General features: G+C 33.2%; 4 protein-coding genes across 11 annotated transcripts; 1 reads left to right on the top strand and 3 right to left on the bottom strand.

Moving 5' to 3' along the window:
• Nucleotides 1-1,300: 1,300 nt before the first annotated feature.
• Nucleotides 1,301-6,367, bottom strand: LOC114164112 (uncharacterized). 2 transcript variants are annotated; one of them, XM_028048639.2, is made up of 6 exons: nucleotides 6,168-6,367; nucleotides 6,041-6,072; nucleotides 4,562-4,750; nucleotides 1,863-1,910; nucleotides 1,623-1,690; nucleotides 1,301-1,540 (listed from the first exon to the last, which is right to left on the bottom strand). In XM_028048639.2, the coding sequence occupies exons 1-6, from the start codon at nucleotides 6,242-6,244 to the stop codon at nucleotides 1,478-1,480; spliced, it is 477 nt and encodes a 158-aa protein (XP_027904440.1). In that variant the 5' UTR covers nucleotides 6,245-6,367; the 3' UTR covers nucleotides 1,301-1,477. The 2 variants fall into 2 exon arrangements, with proteins under 2 accessions (XP_027904440.1, XP_027904441.1); XM_028048640.2 differs by having other exon boundaries at nucleotides 1,301-1,537.
• Nucleotides 6,368-10,592: 4,225 nt separating this feature from the next.
• Nucleotides 10,593-12,683, top strand: LOC114163082 (RPA-interacting protein A). Of its 7 annotated transcripts, none has more exons than XR_003599358.2 (6): nucleotides 10,593-10,790; nucleotides 10,868-11,132; nucleotides 11,334-11,425; nucleotides 11,808-11,918; nucleotides 12,231-12,326; nucleotides 12,478-12,683. XR_003599358.2 is itself a non-coding variant. In XM_028047157.2 (6 exons), the coding sequence occupies exons 1-6, from the start codon at nucleotides 10,680-10,682 to the stop codon at nucleotides 12,548-12,550; spliced, it is 672 nt and encodes a 223-aa protein (XP_027902958.1). In that variant the 5' UTR covers nucleotides 10,593-10,679; the 3' UTR covers nucleotides 12,551-12,683. The 7 variants fall into 7 exon arrangements, 4 of the variants coding, with proteins under 4 accessions (XP_027902958.1, XP_027902957.1, XP_027902960.1 ...); XR_003599359.2 differs by having other exon boundaries at nucleotides 12,231-12,338; XR_014984597.1 differs by having other exon boundaries at nucleotides 12,137-12,250.
• Nucleotides 12,684-13,428: 745 nt separating this feature from the next.
• On the bottom strand, nucleotides 13,429-15,572 carry LOC114163081 (glutamate-1-semialdehyde 2,1-aminomutase, chloroplastic). Its single transcript, XM_028047155.2, has 3 exons — nucleotides 15,287-15,572; nucleotides 15,033-15,206; nucleotides 13,429-14,717 (listed from the first exon to the last, which is right to left on the bottom strand). The coding sequence occupies exons 1-3, from the start codon at nucleotides 15,458-15,460 to the stop codon at nucleotides 13,650-13,652; spliced, it is 1,416 nt and encodes a 471-aa protein (XP_027902956.1). The 5' UTR covers nucleotides 15,461-15,572; the 3' UTR covers nucleotides 13,429-13,649.
• Nucleotides 15,573-15,715: 143 nt separating this feature from the next.
• On the bottom strand, nucleotides 15,716-17,562 carry LOC114195957 (GATA transcription factor 25-like). Its single transcript, XM_028086411.2, has 5 exons — nucleotides 17,312-17,562; nucleotides 17,072-17,214; nucleotides 16,848-16,925; nucleotides 16,508-16,613; nucleotides 15,716-16,174 (listed from the first exon to the last, which is right to left on the bottom strand). The coding sequence occupies exons 1-5, from the start codon at nucleotides 17,426-17,428 to the stop codon at nucleotides 16,145-16,147; spliced, it is 474 nt and encodes a 157-aa protein (XP_027942212.1). The 5' UTR covers nucleotides 17,429-17,562; the 3' UTR covers nucleotides 15,716-16,144.
• Nucleotides 17,563-18,815: the final 1,253 nt, after the last annotated feature.

Here is an 18,815-nt window from a genome sequence, read left to right as displayed (position 1 = left end):
ATTTGGTCTTTGCTGTGACACCGTTTAAATCAGTACCGTAGCACTATACCGGTGGCACGGTTTGTATTAAGTTGCATTGGGGTGTTACGTGTACAAGTGTGGTAATTTAGAAACCATGCAGAACATCACAACAATCCAAACACAAACAAACCCCAAAACAGAATTACGAAAATCCTAACCCACGAGCAAACACAACCCATAAAACCCTAAACTCACTTGCCTCGTTGATGATTAACTGAAAAATTGAAATGAAGAGCGTGACTACAATCCAAAGATAAAATGGCAAGTATTAGCTGCTTCCGCTGCAAATCCGAGCTCAGGAAAGACGAAGATGAAAAAATTGCCTCCAACGATGAAGAGCGCGACTGCAATCCAACTCAGCCCTAATTGTAAAAATTTTCCCAAATTAAAAAGTTAACGTTAATTAGCCATATGTACAACATAACACACCAATGCAACGTAATACAAGTCGAAATGAGGACCATCCACATTAAGCACTACGAAAATCAAGATGAAAAATGTATTTAAGCCTTAATTCTATAGACCAAAAAACACACAATATTAAGAGATTAATTCCTAATTAATGATGGGCCATCTTAAGTTCAACCACAAATTTGAACTTTAAAAATTAAGCCAATATGTTTTTGAGATATATTTAAGTTATTCTTTAAGATAAATAAGTACAGCAAATCAGGTATACATCGAACAATTTATTTTATAAGCATGTATTTTTGGCTAAATGTGAAATGAAAAACATTAATTTTAGTTCTTGTAAAGATTTTTTTGATTTCTCTGAAGTTTAAATTGAGTATTTCTTAACTCTAAATTTGTTTATTTTTGTTTTAGAAATATACATTTGATTTAATCACAACATGTAAATTGCCTCATCGTCATTGTTAATTACAAGATGGTAACAGATATTAGATATTCACTTCAATCATTGTAACATCGGAAAATTAAATTTTAGATGTTAATACTGAACCAAGACTATCAATTAAATATTAATAATTTATTCACAGATTTAAAAAAAAAAATCAAATATACAATACATGGTAACCAAATTCAATGTAGAAATTTCAAAAGGCAATAAATTTTCGATTCCCAATCAACTTTAGAAGTAAAAGTGGTTTTCAGTTTTATGTAACACATAATTAATCTTGGATGTGTTGGGATGTTAACAGAAACAACGACTAAAATTACTGAGCTTAGATGAATCAAAATCGATACTTGATGTATCTTAGCTTTTTAGTTTCTTTATTTTTTGGAACTAAAAAATGTGGATACTACGGAGGGCTCTCTGTAAATAAAGAAATAAATCTTTAAATAGGAATCCTGAATGTGCGACATCCCCAATTTACACATACAGAGGCGTGGTCGATAATCTGAAATTCAGTTACATGTATTAGTAATGAGTTTGAGAAAACAAGAAGTAGGTTCTTCCAAAAAACTTTATTAGACCAGCCATCCAAGTGAGACATCATGTGGTGAAATTAGGATTAGCATTCTGCATTTGGCGACGAAGTTCTCCTAGGAAATCCTGCTGTAACACACAAGAGGAAGAAGCACTTATAGATGCCTGCATAACCTGAAAGAGAACATGTCTGAAATGGTAAAGTGATTACCTGCTGAGGAGGTCTAAACTGCTGATGACTCCATACTGATGCCCCACTTGAATACATAACTGGCTTGTCTGAAATGGTAAAGTAGCACGAAAATTAAAAGCCAGGCTTCATGCCAAAAAGAACTTCTTAGACATACAGAACAAGCTCGAGTTTCATAGTCATCAAATACTATAAACAAAGTGGCAAGTGTTCATAACATGGGAAAAAGAAAATAATCTTTGATGATGGTTGGGCACTAACCAGATGAATCTTTGGGATTATTGTAGGATTGCATTGCAGCTGTCCAACCTGAAAACATAAATTTATGGCCAACAAAGATAATAGGCAATGTTAACCACGGATATGGACAAAACGTAATGGGCTTGTAAGTAAATGAACAAACTACAGCCTCACCCACCCATCACTTTTTCTTCGCAATCCAATAAACTTAATGTGTTGTGCAAAGCTGAATAATTAAAATGCTGAGGACAATAAAACCTCTAATGAAACAAAGGCATATAACCATGTAGGCAGAATTTAAATGGGAAAGATACATTCATAAAAAGTAAGAGAATATTGACATTGCTTTGGACATGATAATTGATTATAATTCGGCACAGAAACAGAGACTGAACGTTGACCAATGAATATTCTGTACAAAGGTAGTTACGTAATATATAGATTAATCCATATTTTCCTTATATCAATGTCACCACTATACAATTCTTCCAACAAGTCTGCAACAACAACAGAATCTTATCCTACCAAGTGAGGTTGATTATGTATAAGAACTCAAGCACTTGCCAAACCAACTCTTAAAAGTCAGTTGTTAAAAGGAGGAGAATCAAATACTTAAATATTTCACCTAACACCACATACTACTTGATGAGACACTTATGCACTCTATAATACCTAAGCCACTATCATAGCACCGAAAAACTGAGTTGGCAGCTGATACTCTATGAAACTTCAATGACTCTTTATGGTCAGTCCCTCTATAGGCAGCAGCATTTTTCAAGATACCAGCAACTAGCTTTGATACCAACTGATACAAACGGAAGCACTCGGGGCAGGGAACCAAACATTTAAATACCCCACCACCAAATATACCATACTACTTAATGGGGGACTTCGGCACCCGATAATACCCAAGTCTCTATCACATTATGATTGTGTTCACTTTCGCCATTAGTGCAAATGCCTCAGTACTCAACACTACATTCTGTAGTATACTTCATAGTGTACATCTATTTTGCACCCAACTGGACTTCTATATCAAGTTTTTCAACAGTATTTCATGTTCTACTTTTGTTCAATGCACACACATCTCTTCATTGATGACTCAAACCCAATTTTCATCCCATCAGTGCTTCTCATTTTGTTATGATTCTTAGAATCTAGAGAGGAGATGAAACTCGGGTGTTGCAAATAAGATTTTCTCAAGGCTATTCAATAGGTAAGTCGACTGAGTTGGGATTTAAAGATCCATTCAAGGTATTGGATGAAAGACAAGAATAATCACTCCCTTCAATATGTACCCCAAGGTTAGACAATTTGGATTGATGTGGAACTCGTTTAAATTTCAGATATGCACCAAATCACTAGGGAAACCCTTCCTTAAAAGTTGTTATGAACCTTCTTGTAATAAGATTGACTCATAGCCTCAGGCACAAAAAAATCTTTCTTGAAACCTATATTGAAATTAAGAAGCAAAGTCCTCCTTGACAAAGGTTCTCCTAGCCTAACACAAGTTTTTCTGAAAATAATTAATTAAGATAATATTCCAATTAGATTTTCCCTTTAAAAGCCAACAAAAAGATCTCTAACAATTACCCTAATAGATAAAACAAACAATAAAGAGATACCTACCAATTAAGATCACAACTACCAATTATGCAAACAAAAATAATAATGCTAAGGATAAAAAATCAAAAATCTTTATTTGTACATCTTATCAATATAAGGAAACAAAATAAGCTAAAGTTGTTCATGATTTATGGATCTAGATGCGGAAGAATCTTACTTGCAACCTATGATCAAAGTAGGGGAGCAAACGTATCCTTATCCTTGACTGAGGTACTCTAAACTAACAACTTTTTCTCAAAATAATTAGTGATAATATTCCAGTTTGGCAATCAACTTTTATTCTATGACTTCATCACTACGTTCCTATTGCTCCTGGATGGATGGTGATTGTGTGTGTAAAATCTTTTACTAGTTATCTATCATGCCATGAGTTTTTTATTTTTGGATTTTGTTTTATCATGACATGATCTGCTCAGTAAAAGGAAATTAAGAAACACAGTAGTACAATAGTAATAATGATAACACGACAAAAATGGTTCTCAACAAGGTATGAAATTTTATGACAGAATGAATGCCTTAAAGAGTAGAAGGGTGATAATTGGTCTGAGTACTATTGTATACAAGGTCTTGAATTCTCTTCTAATAACACTTCCTAGTTTTTGACAGACCTAAAGGCTCTGCCAACTCTCAGTTTTCTTACATACACAATATCCTCCTGACTCCCTCTATCATCTCTTTTTACATTCTTTCCCACTTCTGTTGGCCTAACTGCTACTACCAACCTTCCACTTTATTCGCTAACTGCTCCTGACTATAATTGCTCAACCTCCTTTTATTGAGGATGAGTCTGAAACAAATCAATGGAACACAAACTAGCAGTTATGGACTCCAACAGGAAAAGGTGAGGATAAACCATATTAGATAAAACTAAAAGGAGTTACTAATTTGCCATAATGATCGTTGAAACCATAATGATCCACTTGCCCAAAAAATCTGCAGTTACTAATTTTTGAAAGTGATCGTTATTTGCCATAGAAGAACAAACAGTAATGTTTCTAGTGAGATTATAAGGAAATCTAGAAAACATGAGTGAAAGAATACTTAAATTTCTCAATATATGCAAGTTCTTCAAGAAAAGTTTGGGATACACTTACGATCATTAAGAAGCTGGGAAGCTGCACTGCAACCACACCCTTCTAAAGCTATGAATCTTGAATAGTGATTTTCGTTAAGAAGATTACTGCTACCAGCATCTCCATGATCTGGAATGTGAACACTTCTTGAAGAAGCGACTTGATTCTTTTCTAACTCAGTCCCAACACTGTTTGTCCGATCAAGACGATCTGCATAGGTTAATTAAAACCAAACAGCTAGAAATTAGAAACAAACAAACTAAAATGGGGACTGACAGAAAATGTGCCAAAAGCTTTTGCCATTACTCAGTGTGAATTATGCAAATGAGATTAGTGGTGTGTTATTAAGGAAAGTCACTGAAACAAGTAATCTATTTTTCTTTCCTTAATTTTTGTTCTTGTCACTGTAAACAGTAAGTACCATAATTGAGAACATAGCACTAATATAAAAAAGTAAAGAAGTTTGGTAGCACCTAGAGTAAGTATACAGAGGTCCTCTCAACTTCAACAGCTTAACCATATATGTTTTGCAAACCAGATGGCTAAGGGTAACTCACAGTTATTCTCATGTGATATTTCTTTCTCCCATAATACACCTGAAGGCTGAAGACAATACTGGTTTCATTAGTCTGTTGTCAACAGGCTGGATCTGAGGGGAGGGGTGATTCAATTTATATTTGTCCTTTTAAAAAAATTCCTTTCTAACCTTTGGAGTTTTCATGATTTTTCATGACAATATTTTGTGTACAGAAGAAGATCTTAGTGTTCGAATTTATTTCATAAAGACTACAAATTAAGATATATTAAGAAAGAGTTTAAAAGGAGTGAACAAGTCTTAAACCTGCTCTTTTTCTTTGTATAAACCCATAACTTCATGCATATGTAGGGCGAGCGCTAAGTTCATTATATTGCGTTGCCTTACTTATATTCAGTTCCTCACCCTGCAGTTTGTCCCAATTTCAAACCTTGTTGTTCAAAAACTTTGCCAAATTCTCTCCTGAGAATTCCGTTACCATATAACCAACAACCTATTCCATTTTTTATATATTCTTTTCACAGAATGGCGATGTGTGAGGGGTGAGTGGTGCATGTATTTGTGAAAGAAGTGCATGTTACACTTTCATGTGTTAAAAAATAAAGTTGAAACCACAGTATGGTATTTGAAATCAGGAAAAATCCCAAACTAGAAACACTGGATTTAACTTTTTTACCTCCCATTCTATAGCGAAAAGATAAACACTATAAGGGCAGTGATTGAACTATCGCAAATGAAATTTGCAACTAAACGTGACTTGTGCAACTAATTAGGAAGGGATCGACTTCAGAAGTAAAATAAGCACACACATTACTACTCATTAGGCGAAAAGGGACTGCACTTATTAGACATTACTAAATACCCATTTGGAATGACAGTGACAAATAAGACAAGGCATGCGATTGAGACATCTAAATGGAAATAAAAGGATCAATTGATTGGAAGAAAGATAGGAGTGAACTGACCAGATGATTTGCGCCTGTTGGCAGAACGGTTCCTGCAAAAGAAGGAATGGGAAATATTAGGAATTGAAAAGGGAAGTGCGTAACGTAATTAAAGTAATTGAAGTAATAATATAATAATAGAAAATACCTCTGGTTGGGAGGAGCATAGCGCTTGACGACTGGGGCGGATTCCGTCGCCGGAACAGCCTGAAGATTCTCCAGCATCTTTCTCTAACTGCTTCTACTACTTCCTCGTCTTCTACAGAAGACAGAGAGAGAGAAAGAGAAGAGTTGAATTAGAATTCAAAGAGAGAGAAAGCACATCCTCTTTTCCTTTTCCTTTTACCATAACCTTATATATCATTACTAATTCATAATTAAGATGTGGCTGGATCGGGTATTCGGGTCGATCCACACGAATCAACTCACTCCATCTAAGCGGTCTATCTACTCTGCCCCTGTATTTTAAAATTAGATCTTGCCACACTGAAATTTTTCCTACCTTTTTTAATCTTGTCACCTAATTTATAGAAAATATCTATAATAATATATAAAAGAGATTTTTCTGTGATCACATTTCAAAATATCAATTTTACTTTTTAAATATAATAATTTATTAAATTTTTAAAAATTGATCTTTATTATAAAATCAGTTATCTCTGTTTTTTCTCTTCTTCTTTATTTATCAATCTATAATAATATATAAAGAGGAATCTCCTTCTTGTGTCCATATTTCAAAATATCAATTTTACCCTTTAAATATAATAATTTATTAAATTTTTTAAAATTGATCGTTACTTTTACAACTTTCTTATAAAATCGGCTATCTTTGTTTCTTCTCTTCTTCTTTATTTATCAATGGTTATTCTTTAAGAAATACATACACACAAGCGCGATAGAGCATGTGTTTACGCTAGTTTAATTTAAGATTATATTTTATTTTAATTTTAGATTTCACTTTATTTTTAATAAATATAATTTTAATTTATATATTAACTTAATAACATTACAATATTATCACCTACTAATATAATATCACGTGTAACATCCCATTTAATTAATAAAGATAATCAAAGGAAGCATCACACTGAATAATATAGAAATGCAGTCCAGGAGTTTAAACCTTACTCCTTACAATATTCAAGGCACACCACGATGCCAAAACATAGAATACAAGAACCAGAGACTAACGGTAGATGATAGAGTATTAAAGAGTAAAGCAATACATGGGTCATAGCCCTAACGAAAAGCCCAAACAAAACATGATGTCCAACCCAAGCACACTATGCAGCGGAATCATCTCTTTCTGGTTGACCTCAAGTGCCTCTCGCATCTGCTCACATCAACAACTTAATGATCATCACAAAAAAGAAGAACCACATACAAGACAATCAAACAAACAAATAGGGTAAGCTAGAGTGTAAACCATAGCTCAAGCGGTCACATGCTATTACACAATCCAAGCAATACATATATCATCCAATTATGTTATGACTTCTCAAGCAATACACTAGACTCTGACTTGACTCATCCGGATACATATAATCTAGTTGGATTCAGCGGATGCTTGCACTTGTGGTTGATATCTCTGCTCATCCCCGAGCTGCTCACCCCCGAGATAAGTGTTACAAGTGTTACAATATTTCAATCCCCCACATACAAGGTTAGCCCTTAATGAGTTTCAGGCCTTCTGCTACTCTCACCACAAGAGTCAGTCCGCTCTTAAGTGAGACTAGCTGACTCCTTAGAGTGTCAGGATGCAACCTTACCAGACTATATAGATGGGACACCACCATGGACACCCACTAACAAGGGTCATGGAATTACGTCCCGATTAGTGAAGCACGACTCTGAAATCTCACCTAGAAATTTCAAAAAATTACGCACTGACCACAAACCAAACATATTCAAACAACCAAGTAATATTTATCATGCATGTATATATATTATGTCAACCTTTATAACCAACCCTCACTACCAACTCATCATTCTCAAACCATGGAACCAACCATACACGTAGCATATCCAAATCATGTTAAACTCATTCATCGCAAACTATAGATTTTCTCATTCATACCAAATTCATGACCACATATATAACCAACCATTCATGTATATTCTATACCAAGATCATGCCAAAATCATCATTCACCACCCATAAACCATCTTTACTCATGCATATTCACTCATCCCATGCTTTAACATAGCAATCCAACTTAACATCACATTATGCAAACGATTTTGGGATTTTAGAAATAAAACCGCAGCTTGTGTAAAGCTCAGAAAATTTTGATATTTATATTCAAATTAAATATGATTGAATCAAGAACCAAATGAAACAAGAACCAACTTAATTGAATAACTATAAAGAAGGTTGTACATCAAACAAGCAACAAAGGTCAATATTGTCAACAACCAGTGATCTTGTGATAAAAACGGCTCTCACTACAGAGCTCTTATTCAAGATCGGACCAGTCAAAATAAAAAACTATGTGTTAAGGATAAGCTGTTAAAATATCAGCTAGATCCAACGGTTAATGAAGTAGTAACTTTCATTTTACGAAAAGTGTGCAGTGTTGTCAACAACCAAACTACAGTGACTTTGCGGTAAAAACTGCTCTCACTACAGAGCTCCGATTAAAGATCCGACCGGTCAAAGTCAAGAATTTTGTGTTAAGGATCAACTGTTAAAATTTCAGCTCGATCCAACGGTTAACGCAGTAAGAATCTTCATTTTATGAAAAGTGTGCAATGCAGAAAAAGAGTAGCGCCACATCAATCAAACATACTCACACACCATACATTTTTATTCGACCAACAACATCATTCAAGCATTACATCCATACAAACAGACCAAAAAATCAGCAAAATAACTTTAAATACATAAACCCTAGCTTCTCTTACTTGGAAAAAAGCTAGCAGAATATCTCGACACCCAAGCAAGTGAGTACTACCGACCACGAAGCAAATTCACGATATGGAATGAAGAATGGGTTGAGTTAACACAAAGAAGGGTAAGACTCAAACCCTAGTAGAGCTTCTGTGGAGAGAAAAGGGAAGAGCGAGAGCGATTTTGGCAAGTGGGTGCAGAATGAGGGATCTTGACACCCTATGAGCAAGCCTTTAGGCCCAACTGATTAGGGACAACCCTTAAAAATAAGAGCACAAAATAATTGAGCCTTACATCACGCATATTTAAGAAATGCATATACAAACGTGATAGCACTTGTGTTTAAGCTAGTAATTGAATAAGAAAGTTGCTGAGCCGTTTTAAGTTGACTTTTATCCTAATTTCACACTTTTTATTTATTTATTTTAATTATATAAATTATCATGAAATTTATTTCATATTTAATATATTTTTCGTTAATATCAATTATATTCAAATAATATATATCAATTAAATATTTTTATATTTGAATATTTTTACTTTATTTATTATATATAATTTTACATATTTATAAATTTTGTTCTCAATAATAATTTTTAAATAATTGCTACCGATTATTTTTGTAAATTATTTTGCACAAAAACATTTTTTTTCACAAAAAAATTGTAAGTAATATTTGTGAATTTTATAGTTTTGTAGAAAATAATTATTCATAAATAAATTATTTGTGAATTAAAAATATTCGGAAAAACAGCAAATGAATGTTTTTTCTTGCAAAATTTTATGACAAATTTACAACAAAAATCTTATGAAATATGAAAATTGTAATAGTGTATCATACGTATAATTTTATCACTATAATAATATAAATAAATTTTATTTACTGTGATGTAACAATTTAAAGCAGTTGTTATGATTTTTTTTATTGTCATTCGACACGAAGTTCAAAAAATTAAAGATATATGTTAAAATTTTATTATTATTAGTTTAATATTTATTCTTTATGTAATTTTGATCGAGTGATGTATTCCTTAATTGTTATTATTATTAGTTTACAAAGATTAAAATATAATTATTTATTATATTTTTGAAAATTGACCGTTATTTTTATAAACTTTTTAATGTAATTGTTTATCTCTGTTTTTCTTTTGTTTTCTATTTATCAAAAGTTAATCTCTCATTTTTTTTATATATTTCACTCTATTTTTAACAAATATAATTTCATTTTATATATTAACTTAATAATATTATATTATCATCTCCTACTAATATAATATCATATATATTTAAAAAATATATATATACATACACAGTAACAACTATATGTACGTAGTATATATAAACTAAATTGAATGTATAATAAAATACCATAAAACCTCACATGTGTAGACAACCAAAAATTTTGCAATAAATAGTAACATAAATAACCAATCTTTTGAAAAATAAAGACTTCGACTGAAATAAAAATAATTAAGCCATATTACTAAATTTGAAGTGGAATAAAGTGTTAATGTGTTTCACATTATCTTAATATTTTTCTTTCAAATTTAATTGATGAAGGGATACTTTATTAGTTACATCAATGTTAAATTATCACTAGAGAGTAGTGACAATTATTTACTAAAAAATAAAAATAAATAAAGTTCATATTTATTTATATATTTTTTTGGTTTAAATTAAGAGTAAAAGATTGAAAGTTTAAAATTTGACTGATACACTTAAAAAGAGTGAACAGAGAAGAGGAACGAAACCTAGCGGGGGAAGAGAGAGATGGAGGAAGGAGAAGATGGAAGCGAGAAGCAGAAGCAGAACGCAAGCGCCACGCGACCATCTCTGAAATCCGATTCTCCGTTCAACAATTATCATTTATGGAAACAAAAGGTCAGCTTTTCCTGATTCCCCTTTTCAAGTTTCATTCCAAACACGGCTAAGCGAGAGATGTTGGGTGCGATTGGCAGTTCAGAGAGAACTGCTACAAAAGGGTGCGAGAAGACCGAACACGCTTACTCTGGAAATTCAGATGCAATGAACAGCAACGGGATGATACTCTGAAGTGTGCATTGGAGGATATTGTATCCGATGAATTCCACAAAATGAAACGCAGGGATGAGGTGTTATGGGAGTATGAAGGTCCTCCTCTCACCACTTGCCCGGATCAATATGAAGAAATACTCTTAGAAATGCAAAGGATCTTTTATGAAGACCTCAAATCCCAACCACAAGGTAAGCAACTCGCTCTCAATTATATGCAATTCATATCCATTTATGTGTGTGTGAATGATTGTGCCTGATGAGTAGATGGAAAAAGAAGAAAATGGTGGAAAAGGAAAGGAGCATGTGCTTGTAGGTCTACTTTGCTATTCAAATTGCGTTACTTACACCTGTTTTTAATATAATAAGGTCATGTTACCTCTCTCTCTGCAGAGTTGGAAAGCGATGTTGAAATTTGGGAACATAAAGTTGATGAGTACCTGGCTCGTGCGGTTTATGAGCATATGCAGCTAAACGAAGACGAGGTACAGGATTTAAAACATGACAGTTTCCCAAGTTATCTTCTAATTGGATATTGGCATCTCTCGATAACAGAACTCTTAGATTTTGATTCTGCATCTATCCCTTTCTTCAGTCATTGCTACACAAACATGTTATTTTTGCTGCCAATATCTGCATCTGTATCTGTAACATAAACCAAAATTTGAGTATCCTTATCCTATGGTCATTTCTGTGCTCTGGCTTCTCAGATCACATCATAATCAGTGACATTTTCACGTTGCCGCTGGGTTCAGAAAAAAGATGTACTTATTTGTAGTGTTTTCTTGCTATTTTCGAAGCAACCTTAAATTTGTTTTCCTTTAATTGGAATTAAGTCTCTGATTTGATTATGAAAATTGGTAATAGGCATATGGAAAAGAGATTTGGTGTCCCATTTGTAAGCAAGGAGAGCTAAAAGATAGTCACAATCTTATATATTGTACTCGTTGTGAACTTCAACTAAACAAAGCCAGTGAGGTACTTATATTTGCTACTTCAGTGCTATGTTTTCTATTATTTTTCTGGCCATGGAATAGAACATCAACGATTCTTTAATTTTACTGAGATCCCATAGCTCCTTTGTTAAGTATACTAGTCATTTAGAAAGCTCAATGATTTTTTATTTATTTTTAATTGTTAACAAGATATAAAGAGGAAATTAATAACCTCTAAACATTGGCTAATGGTAAATGTAGGTACTGAAAGCATATAGATAGCAAGTTCCTTCATTTGTTTGATGTAACATCCAAGCAAAAAGCATGTCACAGTCTAACATCTCATCTTTTGCAGAGGAGAATCGTTTGTTTACTGTGAGTGTTGAGCTACACAGCCGTGATAAAATATTGGGATATTTGAGGATACTTGGTCTTTGGGATTTCGAAAGAAGTATAATATTTTGTAATTGTCTCAATTTTTCTTTATTGAATATGGTAGTCGTATCTGCATGAAGATATAGGCTATAAGCTAAACTACATCTGCTCTTACACTTTGGCTTTATTCAGACACTTAACATCATCTTTTTTCTTTTGAGATCCAGCTTACTTTGGACTTTTTGCGAGATCGGCTGGCTGAAGTCCACACGGAGCATCTTGACAGAGGCTGCAGATTGAAACCCAAATTTTGTATGAAGACAAAATTTAATTTAACTGCATTGTACATTTCATGTGAAGGTTGCGATACATTAGAGGTTGTGATATAAATATCAGAGGCTCAAAATATATCAGAGAATTCTTTTATCTTTCATCTTGTTTGATTTCTAATGTGCATAAGCAAGGGTAGTAGTGCGCTAGTAGAAAAAGAAAATGCTGAGCGTAGAACTTGAAAGTACACAAAGTGAAACTATCTGCATTAAATATTTGTAAAAAAAAAAAACAACGGAATACAATTCACCTTAAAAAATTGTTCCGGTAGACATAAAGTGCTCTGATTGTGGCCTTTCTGAACAATTCTCCGATTAATACAACAGCTAATTATTTTCAAATCGCTGCCATTTAGTAGGAAAATAAGCAAATTTGCCCGAAGTTTGCAATAAACATTCAACCTAACGAGTATTGTAGTACATGGACGTTTTCAGGGACCTAAATGAGTATTTATCGAACTTGGAAATTGATGTTGGGAGAATTTTAGAGAGGCACTCAAGACTTACAAGAACATTTCAACTATACTCGCTCTCAAACGGCGAATAAAGAAAGAACCCTTGCTAATCAAACCATTGTGTCTGGCCTCATGCTAATAATTGTCGCAGGAGAAATGAATATGCATACCATGAATATGGAAAAATATTCAATAACAGTTCACCCCTGTAGGCAATAGAAAAATGTTGATCGTCCTATCTCTTTGCTTCTTCAATAATAAGGACATCTTGCTCAAGTTCATGTTCATCCATCCATTTAGAAAACAAGGTTCATCTATTATTTTCAATTTATGTGGTAGTAACATAATTATTTGCCTATTCCCACCCAGTACATAACCAAAATACAGGCCTACATTAACAACATAAAACGTGGCACTAGAATTAGGAGTTAAACAATGAATCTGAATGCTTACAAGCTTCAAATTCAAGTGCCTTACAGCTCAAGATAAATACACTGGGTAGATACAGGACTGGAAAATAATACAGATACAAACGAAAGCAATTGCCATAACAATAATCTAAAGTGACCTACAAAATTCATTCTCTAAATTTTGCAACGAAACAAAATTTAACATTCAAATCTCTCTGAAAACTTTCTCAGCAGCGGCTATTGTCTTTTTAATGTCATCAGAAGTATGTGCCAAGCTGGTGAAGCCAGCCTCAAACTGGGAAGGTGCCAAATAGACACCTTCTGCCAGCATTCCCCAAAAGAACCTAGCAAACTTGGCAGTGTCACTCTTCTTGGCATCTGCAAAATTATACACAGGACCTTCTGTGAAGAAAAACCCAAACATCCCACTTATATGCCCACCACATATTGCATGGCCTGCCCTCTTCCCAGCTTCAATAATGCCCTGAACAAGCTCACCTGTGACTTTGTCCAAGTACTCGTAAGTTCCTGGCTCCTTAATACGCTGCAGGGTATGTATGCCTGCAGTCATGGCCAAAGGGTTCCCACTCAAGGTCCCAGCTTGGTACATTGGCCCAGCTGGTGCCACCATCTCCATAATATCCCTCCTCCCACCATAAGCACCCACCGGCAGACCTCCACCAATGATCTTTCCAAGGGTTGTTAAATCAGGAGTTATACCAAAATACTCTTGAGCACCTCCATATGACAATCGAAATCCGGTCATAACTTCATCAAACACAAGAAGGGTATTGTTCTCTTTGGTGATTTTGCGCAAGAAGTTAAGAAATTCAGGTGTAGGAACAATGAAACCAGCGTTTCCAACAACAGGTTCCAGGAAAACAGCGGCAATTTCTCCTTTGTTATTCTCAAAGAGCTTCTCAACGGCCAAGATGTCATTGTAGGGGGCTGTAAGGGTTTCATACGTGGCAGCTTTGGGGACACCAGGGGAATCAGGGAGTCCTAAAGTGGCAACTCCACTGCCAGCCTTAACAAGAAAAGGATCTGCATGGCCATGATAACACCCCTCAAACTTTATGATCTTCTCTTGTCCTGTATAAGCACGTGCAAGACGGAGCGCACCCATGCAAGCTTCCGTGCCTGAATTGACAAACCGAACCATTTCAATGCTGGGGACGGCATCGATAACCAGCTCAGCCAAAGTGTTTTCCAACAAACAGGGTGCACCAAAGCTGGTTCCTTTCTTCATGGTTTCACCCAGAGCTGCAAGCACCTGTCAATGTCATTCCAAGTTCCAACATACACGAAGTTTAATTTTCATTCAGCCAATGTAACCACTTTTACTCTCTCAATAAGAAAAAAAATGATCTAATGGAAAACACGTTTGAACTGACAGTGCATTCTAATTAAATCCTTTAATATAACCCTACCCTCTTTTTTTTCTTATGTTCTGAGTGTATTTAACACAGAAAACACTGTTATTGCAATCTTCAGTATTCGAACTTGAAAACACAATATATTACAACCCCATTTTTTTTTTCTATTAAATTTATAAACGAATGAAAAAAACGAGAAGGTTGATTCTTACCTGATCATCAGCGTGTCCAATAATAGCAGGACCCCAAGAACCGACGTAGTCAATGTACTCATTTCCATCGATGTCCCACATACGACACCCTTTCACAGAATCAATCACAATTGGTTGACCACCCACCGATTTGAAGGCACGAACTGGGGAGTTCACACCTCCAGGCAACAGCTCCTAACATCAAAATCAAAATCGAAATAAATAAAAAAAAATCATTGAGTATGATTCCAATTGCAGATGACGAGGTATCGCACCTTGGCAGCAGCGAAAGCCTCCTCGGACTTGGTAAGAGTGAGTTTGTTGTCGACCTTGTGGTCAGTGGAGACGGCCATAACGAGCGAAGGAGAAGTTGTTCTGCGTGTGAGTGCGGGAGAGGAAAGAGGCATCCCTAGGGTTAGCCTCGCTCCAGTGATAGCCGAAACAGCCATTAGAGAAGAATGCGAAGTTGATGAGATCAGATATGCCACTTCGGAGATAAGACTTTTCTCAGATTAACAGCAAAACCTTACCCTCTGGCCACAAGATATCACATTCTCCTCTCTCTCTTTATATATATAAATATAAATTATAGTTTCTTAAATTTATAAAATATTATAAGATTGTTGAAATGTTAAAGTTACCCTTTCCCAAACAAAAAGTACAAGTAGAAGCTCCTATGTGAAAAAACAACAAAGGTGAAACCAATATTTGTTTTAAAAAAATAATAAATTCTTCGGATTACCTTTTAGAGTATTTTGAAAAAAAAAAAAACAGAGCTTGTTGAGATATGAATAGATAGAACATTTAAATGATTTTATTCTTTTTAACAAGATTACATTAAAGGAGAAACCAGAAATATAAACTTGTGGTATTTAATTTTTATTTATATTTTTTGCAAAAAGTAATAGAATGGTTAAGAAAACTGTCACAGTGAGTATTTTCACAATCTTTTAATGTCCATGTATAAATTCTTAATTACAAGAGTTGCATATCTACAACTAAAGCTCACAAAATAAATTTATTAATAATTTTTTATTATATACAAATTATCTTTTAAGAGAATATATAGATGTCCAACATATACTCATAATTCAGAGATCTCTTATGTGTTCTCCCTTAATAATTTAAATACATTAAATTGCTTTCTTATAGTTGAAGACACCCTGACAAAGTAAGAACAACAGAAGTTATTTGTGAACCACACATAAAATAAAATAATAAATAAATAAATTGAAGAAAACATTGTGGCCATTTCTCCTGCACTCTAATGAATTTTTTTTTTTAATCTTTTAGATTATATAATTTAGAAGTCTAAAGTACTTTTTAAAATTTGTGAATTTGAAAGTTATTTTTTTCTTAACTCTCCAACTATTAATTTTTTTAAAACTTTTATATTGTAATATTTCAAAATCTTTTATTAAAAAAATATGAATTTTAAATTATATAATCTGAAAAAATAAAAATAAAGAGATATAAAAAGAATTTGCCAAGCATACCCTGTTTGCCCAAGAAAGCCCACAAGCATTGCAAAGTGAGCCTGGTCCAGATGGCCCTCTTCGCATCATAGGGGTGCATTTTGAGCTAATGCCACAATTGCAGCATCTATACAAACAACAAATCAGACCATTTACAATAGTTAAAATAAAAACAAAAACAATAAATTTTAGATAAATTGGAAACTTTTGGGAGGTATTTAGTGAGTTTACCTAAACACTGTTCTTCTTAAAAGTCAATTGATAAATAAATGGCAATGGAACTTTTGAGTTCTGTTAATAAGAATTCAAACTAAACCAAAAGCAGCAGAAATTAAACACAGTGAGAAGGCAGAAAACTCACAATATCTCTGGATAAATGACATCTTGTTCTGACCCTTGGATTTTAGACAAAATAAGCTGGCTCTTACTACGATGTACCCTACGCATAGTAATTAGAAATTAGTAATTAGTAATCAGTAATCAGTAATCAGTAATGGTTAATGGTAAGGCATATGAATAAGATGAACAGAGAAGACAAATGACGATTGAAAATTCAGAATTCTGATGGATCTCATCTGATCAAACCTGAGGGTAGCTTCTTGACGCGTCTTGTATCTTATTTTATTAGCAAAACATCGTCGTTTCCTCTTTTGACGAAACCTACTCAACGAGGCTGCTCGGTGTGCTTCACTACCGTATTCACATTCGCATCCCATTTCTGTTGCGACCTAGACCAATGCAGCATACAAATTGCAGAAAGGAAAAAAAAAATGCTATTACATTGAAATTAAAACTTCAGTAATTAATTAATCAAGTATATATCACCACTTGGTTTTGATTCTGAATTTGAGGCGGTGTCTCCACACACTGTGATATCTGCTCAAGGAAACTGAGCCACAGAGGGTCCTCTTGAGGCCAAGCAGCAACACTCTCATCACCCATGTCTATGCACTTTCACACTCCCACTCTCAATGTAACTTACTCACATATATATATATATATATTTATATATACACTACATACATGTACATAGATACATACAAGTAATTTAAAATAAACCCTTCTTATTCAACTATTTTTTTTTCTACAGCTCATGTGTTTCACAACTATAATTGCATTTGCAAAATAAATTGCATGACAAGACAAATAAATGTAGAAATGTCTATGTTGCGCACAGCCATGATATTTACACACTTAAATAATACAAACTCCATTTACACCTTCTTTTTTTTTATTCATATCATCAGTTATATTAATAATATATTTTTTCTTTCCTCGTGTCTCTAGATTTATACAGTTTTTGGTTTTAAAATATCTTTATAAAATAGAGAATTTAGCACCACGAGAAGTATTGAATATATAATATCTTCCTTATAACATATTTGGTCGCTACTATTATGACTACCATATTTTCTTTATATTCTTATACTATGTTTATTATTTTATATCACAAATTTCCCCTTCTTGTATCTGTCTGTATAAATATTTATACATATTTTGTTTCTCTTTATAATATTAGTATTTTTGTTAATCCCTTCTTTATAATATTAATATATTCTCATCATCAAGCTCTTGTAAAGAAACTATGAAAAATTAAAATGGTTTGAGTTTTTTCAACATTGCATTATTACAAAGTAAACATCCACTGTACATTATTAAATAATTTTAATCACTTCAAATAAATTATGTTCTGCTATAAAACAATCTATTTACAATACATATTTTATTATTAATTAATGCGTATGGAACTCATGGATTTTCACTTGAATAGATGATTTATGAAAGGTAATGAAGCTTTCAAATTTTATGGATTGAAAACGAAGAAAATGAGTGAAAGAAAGCAACACTAAATATACCCATTTCATAAAATTTAATATATATATATATATATATATATATATATATATATATATATTACTTTAATGGAGATGTATTTTTAGAGTATAAACCATTTTTATAGCTACTCCTTAATGAAACCACATTCTTAGTATATTTCTTTAAAGAGATTTCTTTTTGCACAGCATACATATGTACATATGAAAATCTCTACTTTACTTAATGGAAAAATGACTTCCCGATTCAATTTGACTATCAAATTATATAATTAATTTTTTTTTAAATTTTAAATTATTTTTGTACTAGAATTACTTCTTAAATTACACAATTTAAAAGTTGTTTTTTAATGAAAAAAAATTCAAATTACAAAATTTGGAAATCAATAATTCAAAAGTCACATTGAAATTCCATAATCTGAAAATCATTTTTTACATAAAAAAGACCTTTTAAATTGTAGAATAAAAAATCACTTTCATGAACCAACAACAAAGAA

Source organism: Vigna unguiculata, chromosome 9, assembly GCF_037176805.1.
Source record: "Vigna unguiculata cultivar grain cowpea cultivar isolate G323 ecotype 2 chromosome 9, ASM3717680v1, whole genome shotgun sequence".
NCBI lineage: Eukaryota > Viridiplantae > Streptophyta > Magnoliopsida > Fabales > Fabaceae > Vigna > Vigna unguiculata.
This window is presented reverse-complemented; position numbering and strand designations above follow the sequence as displayed.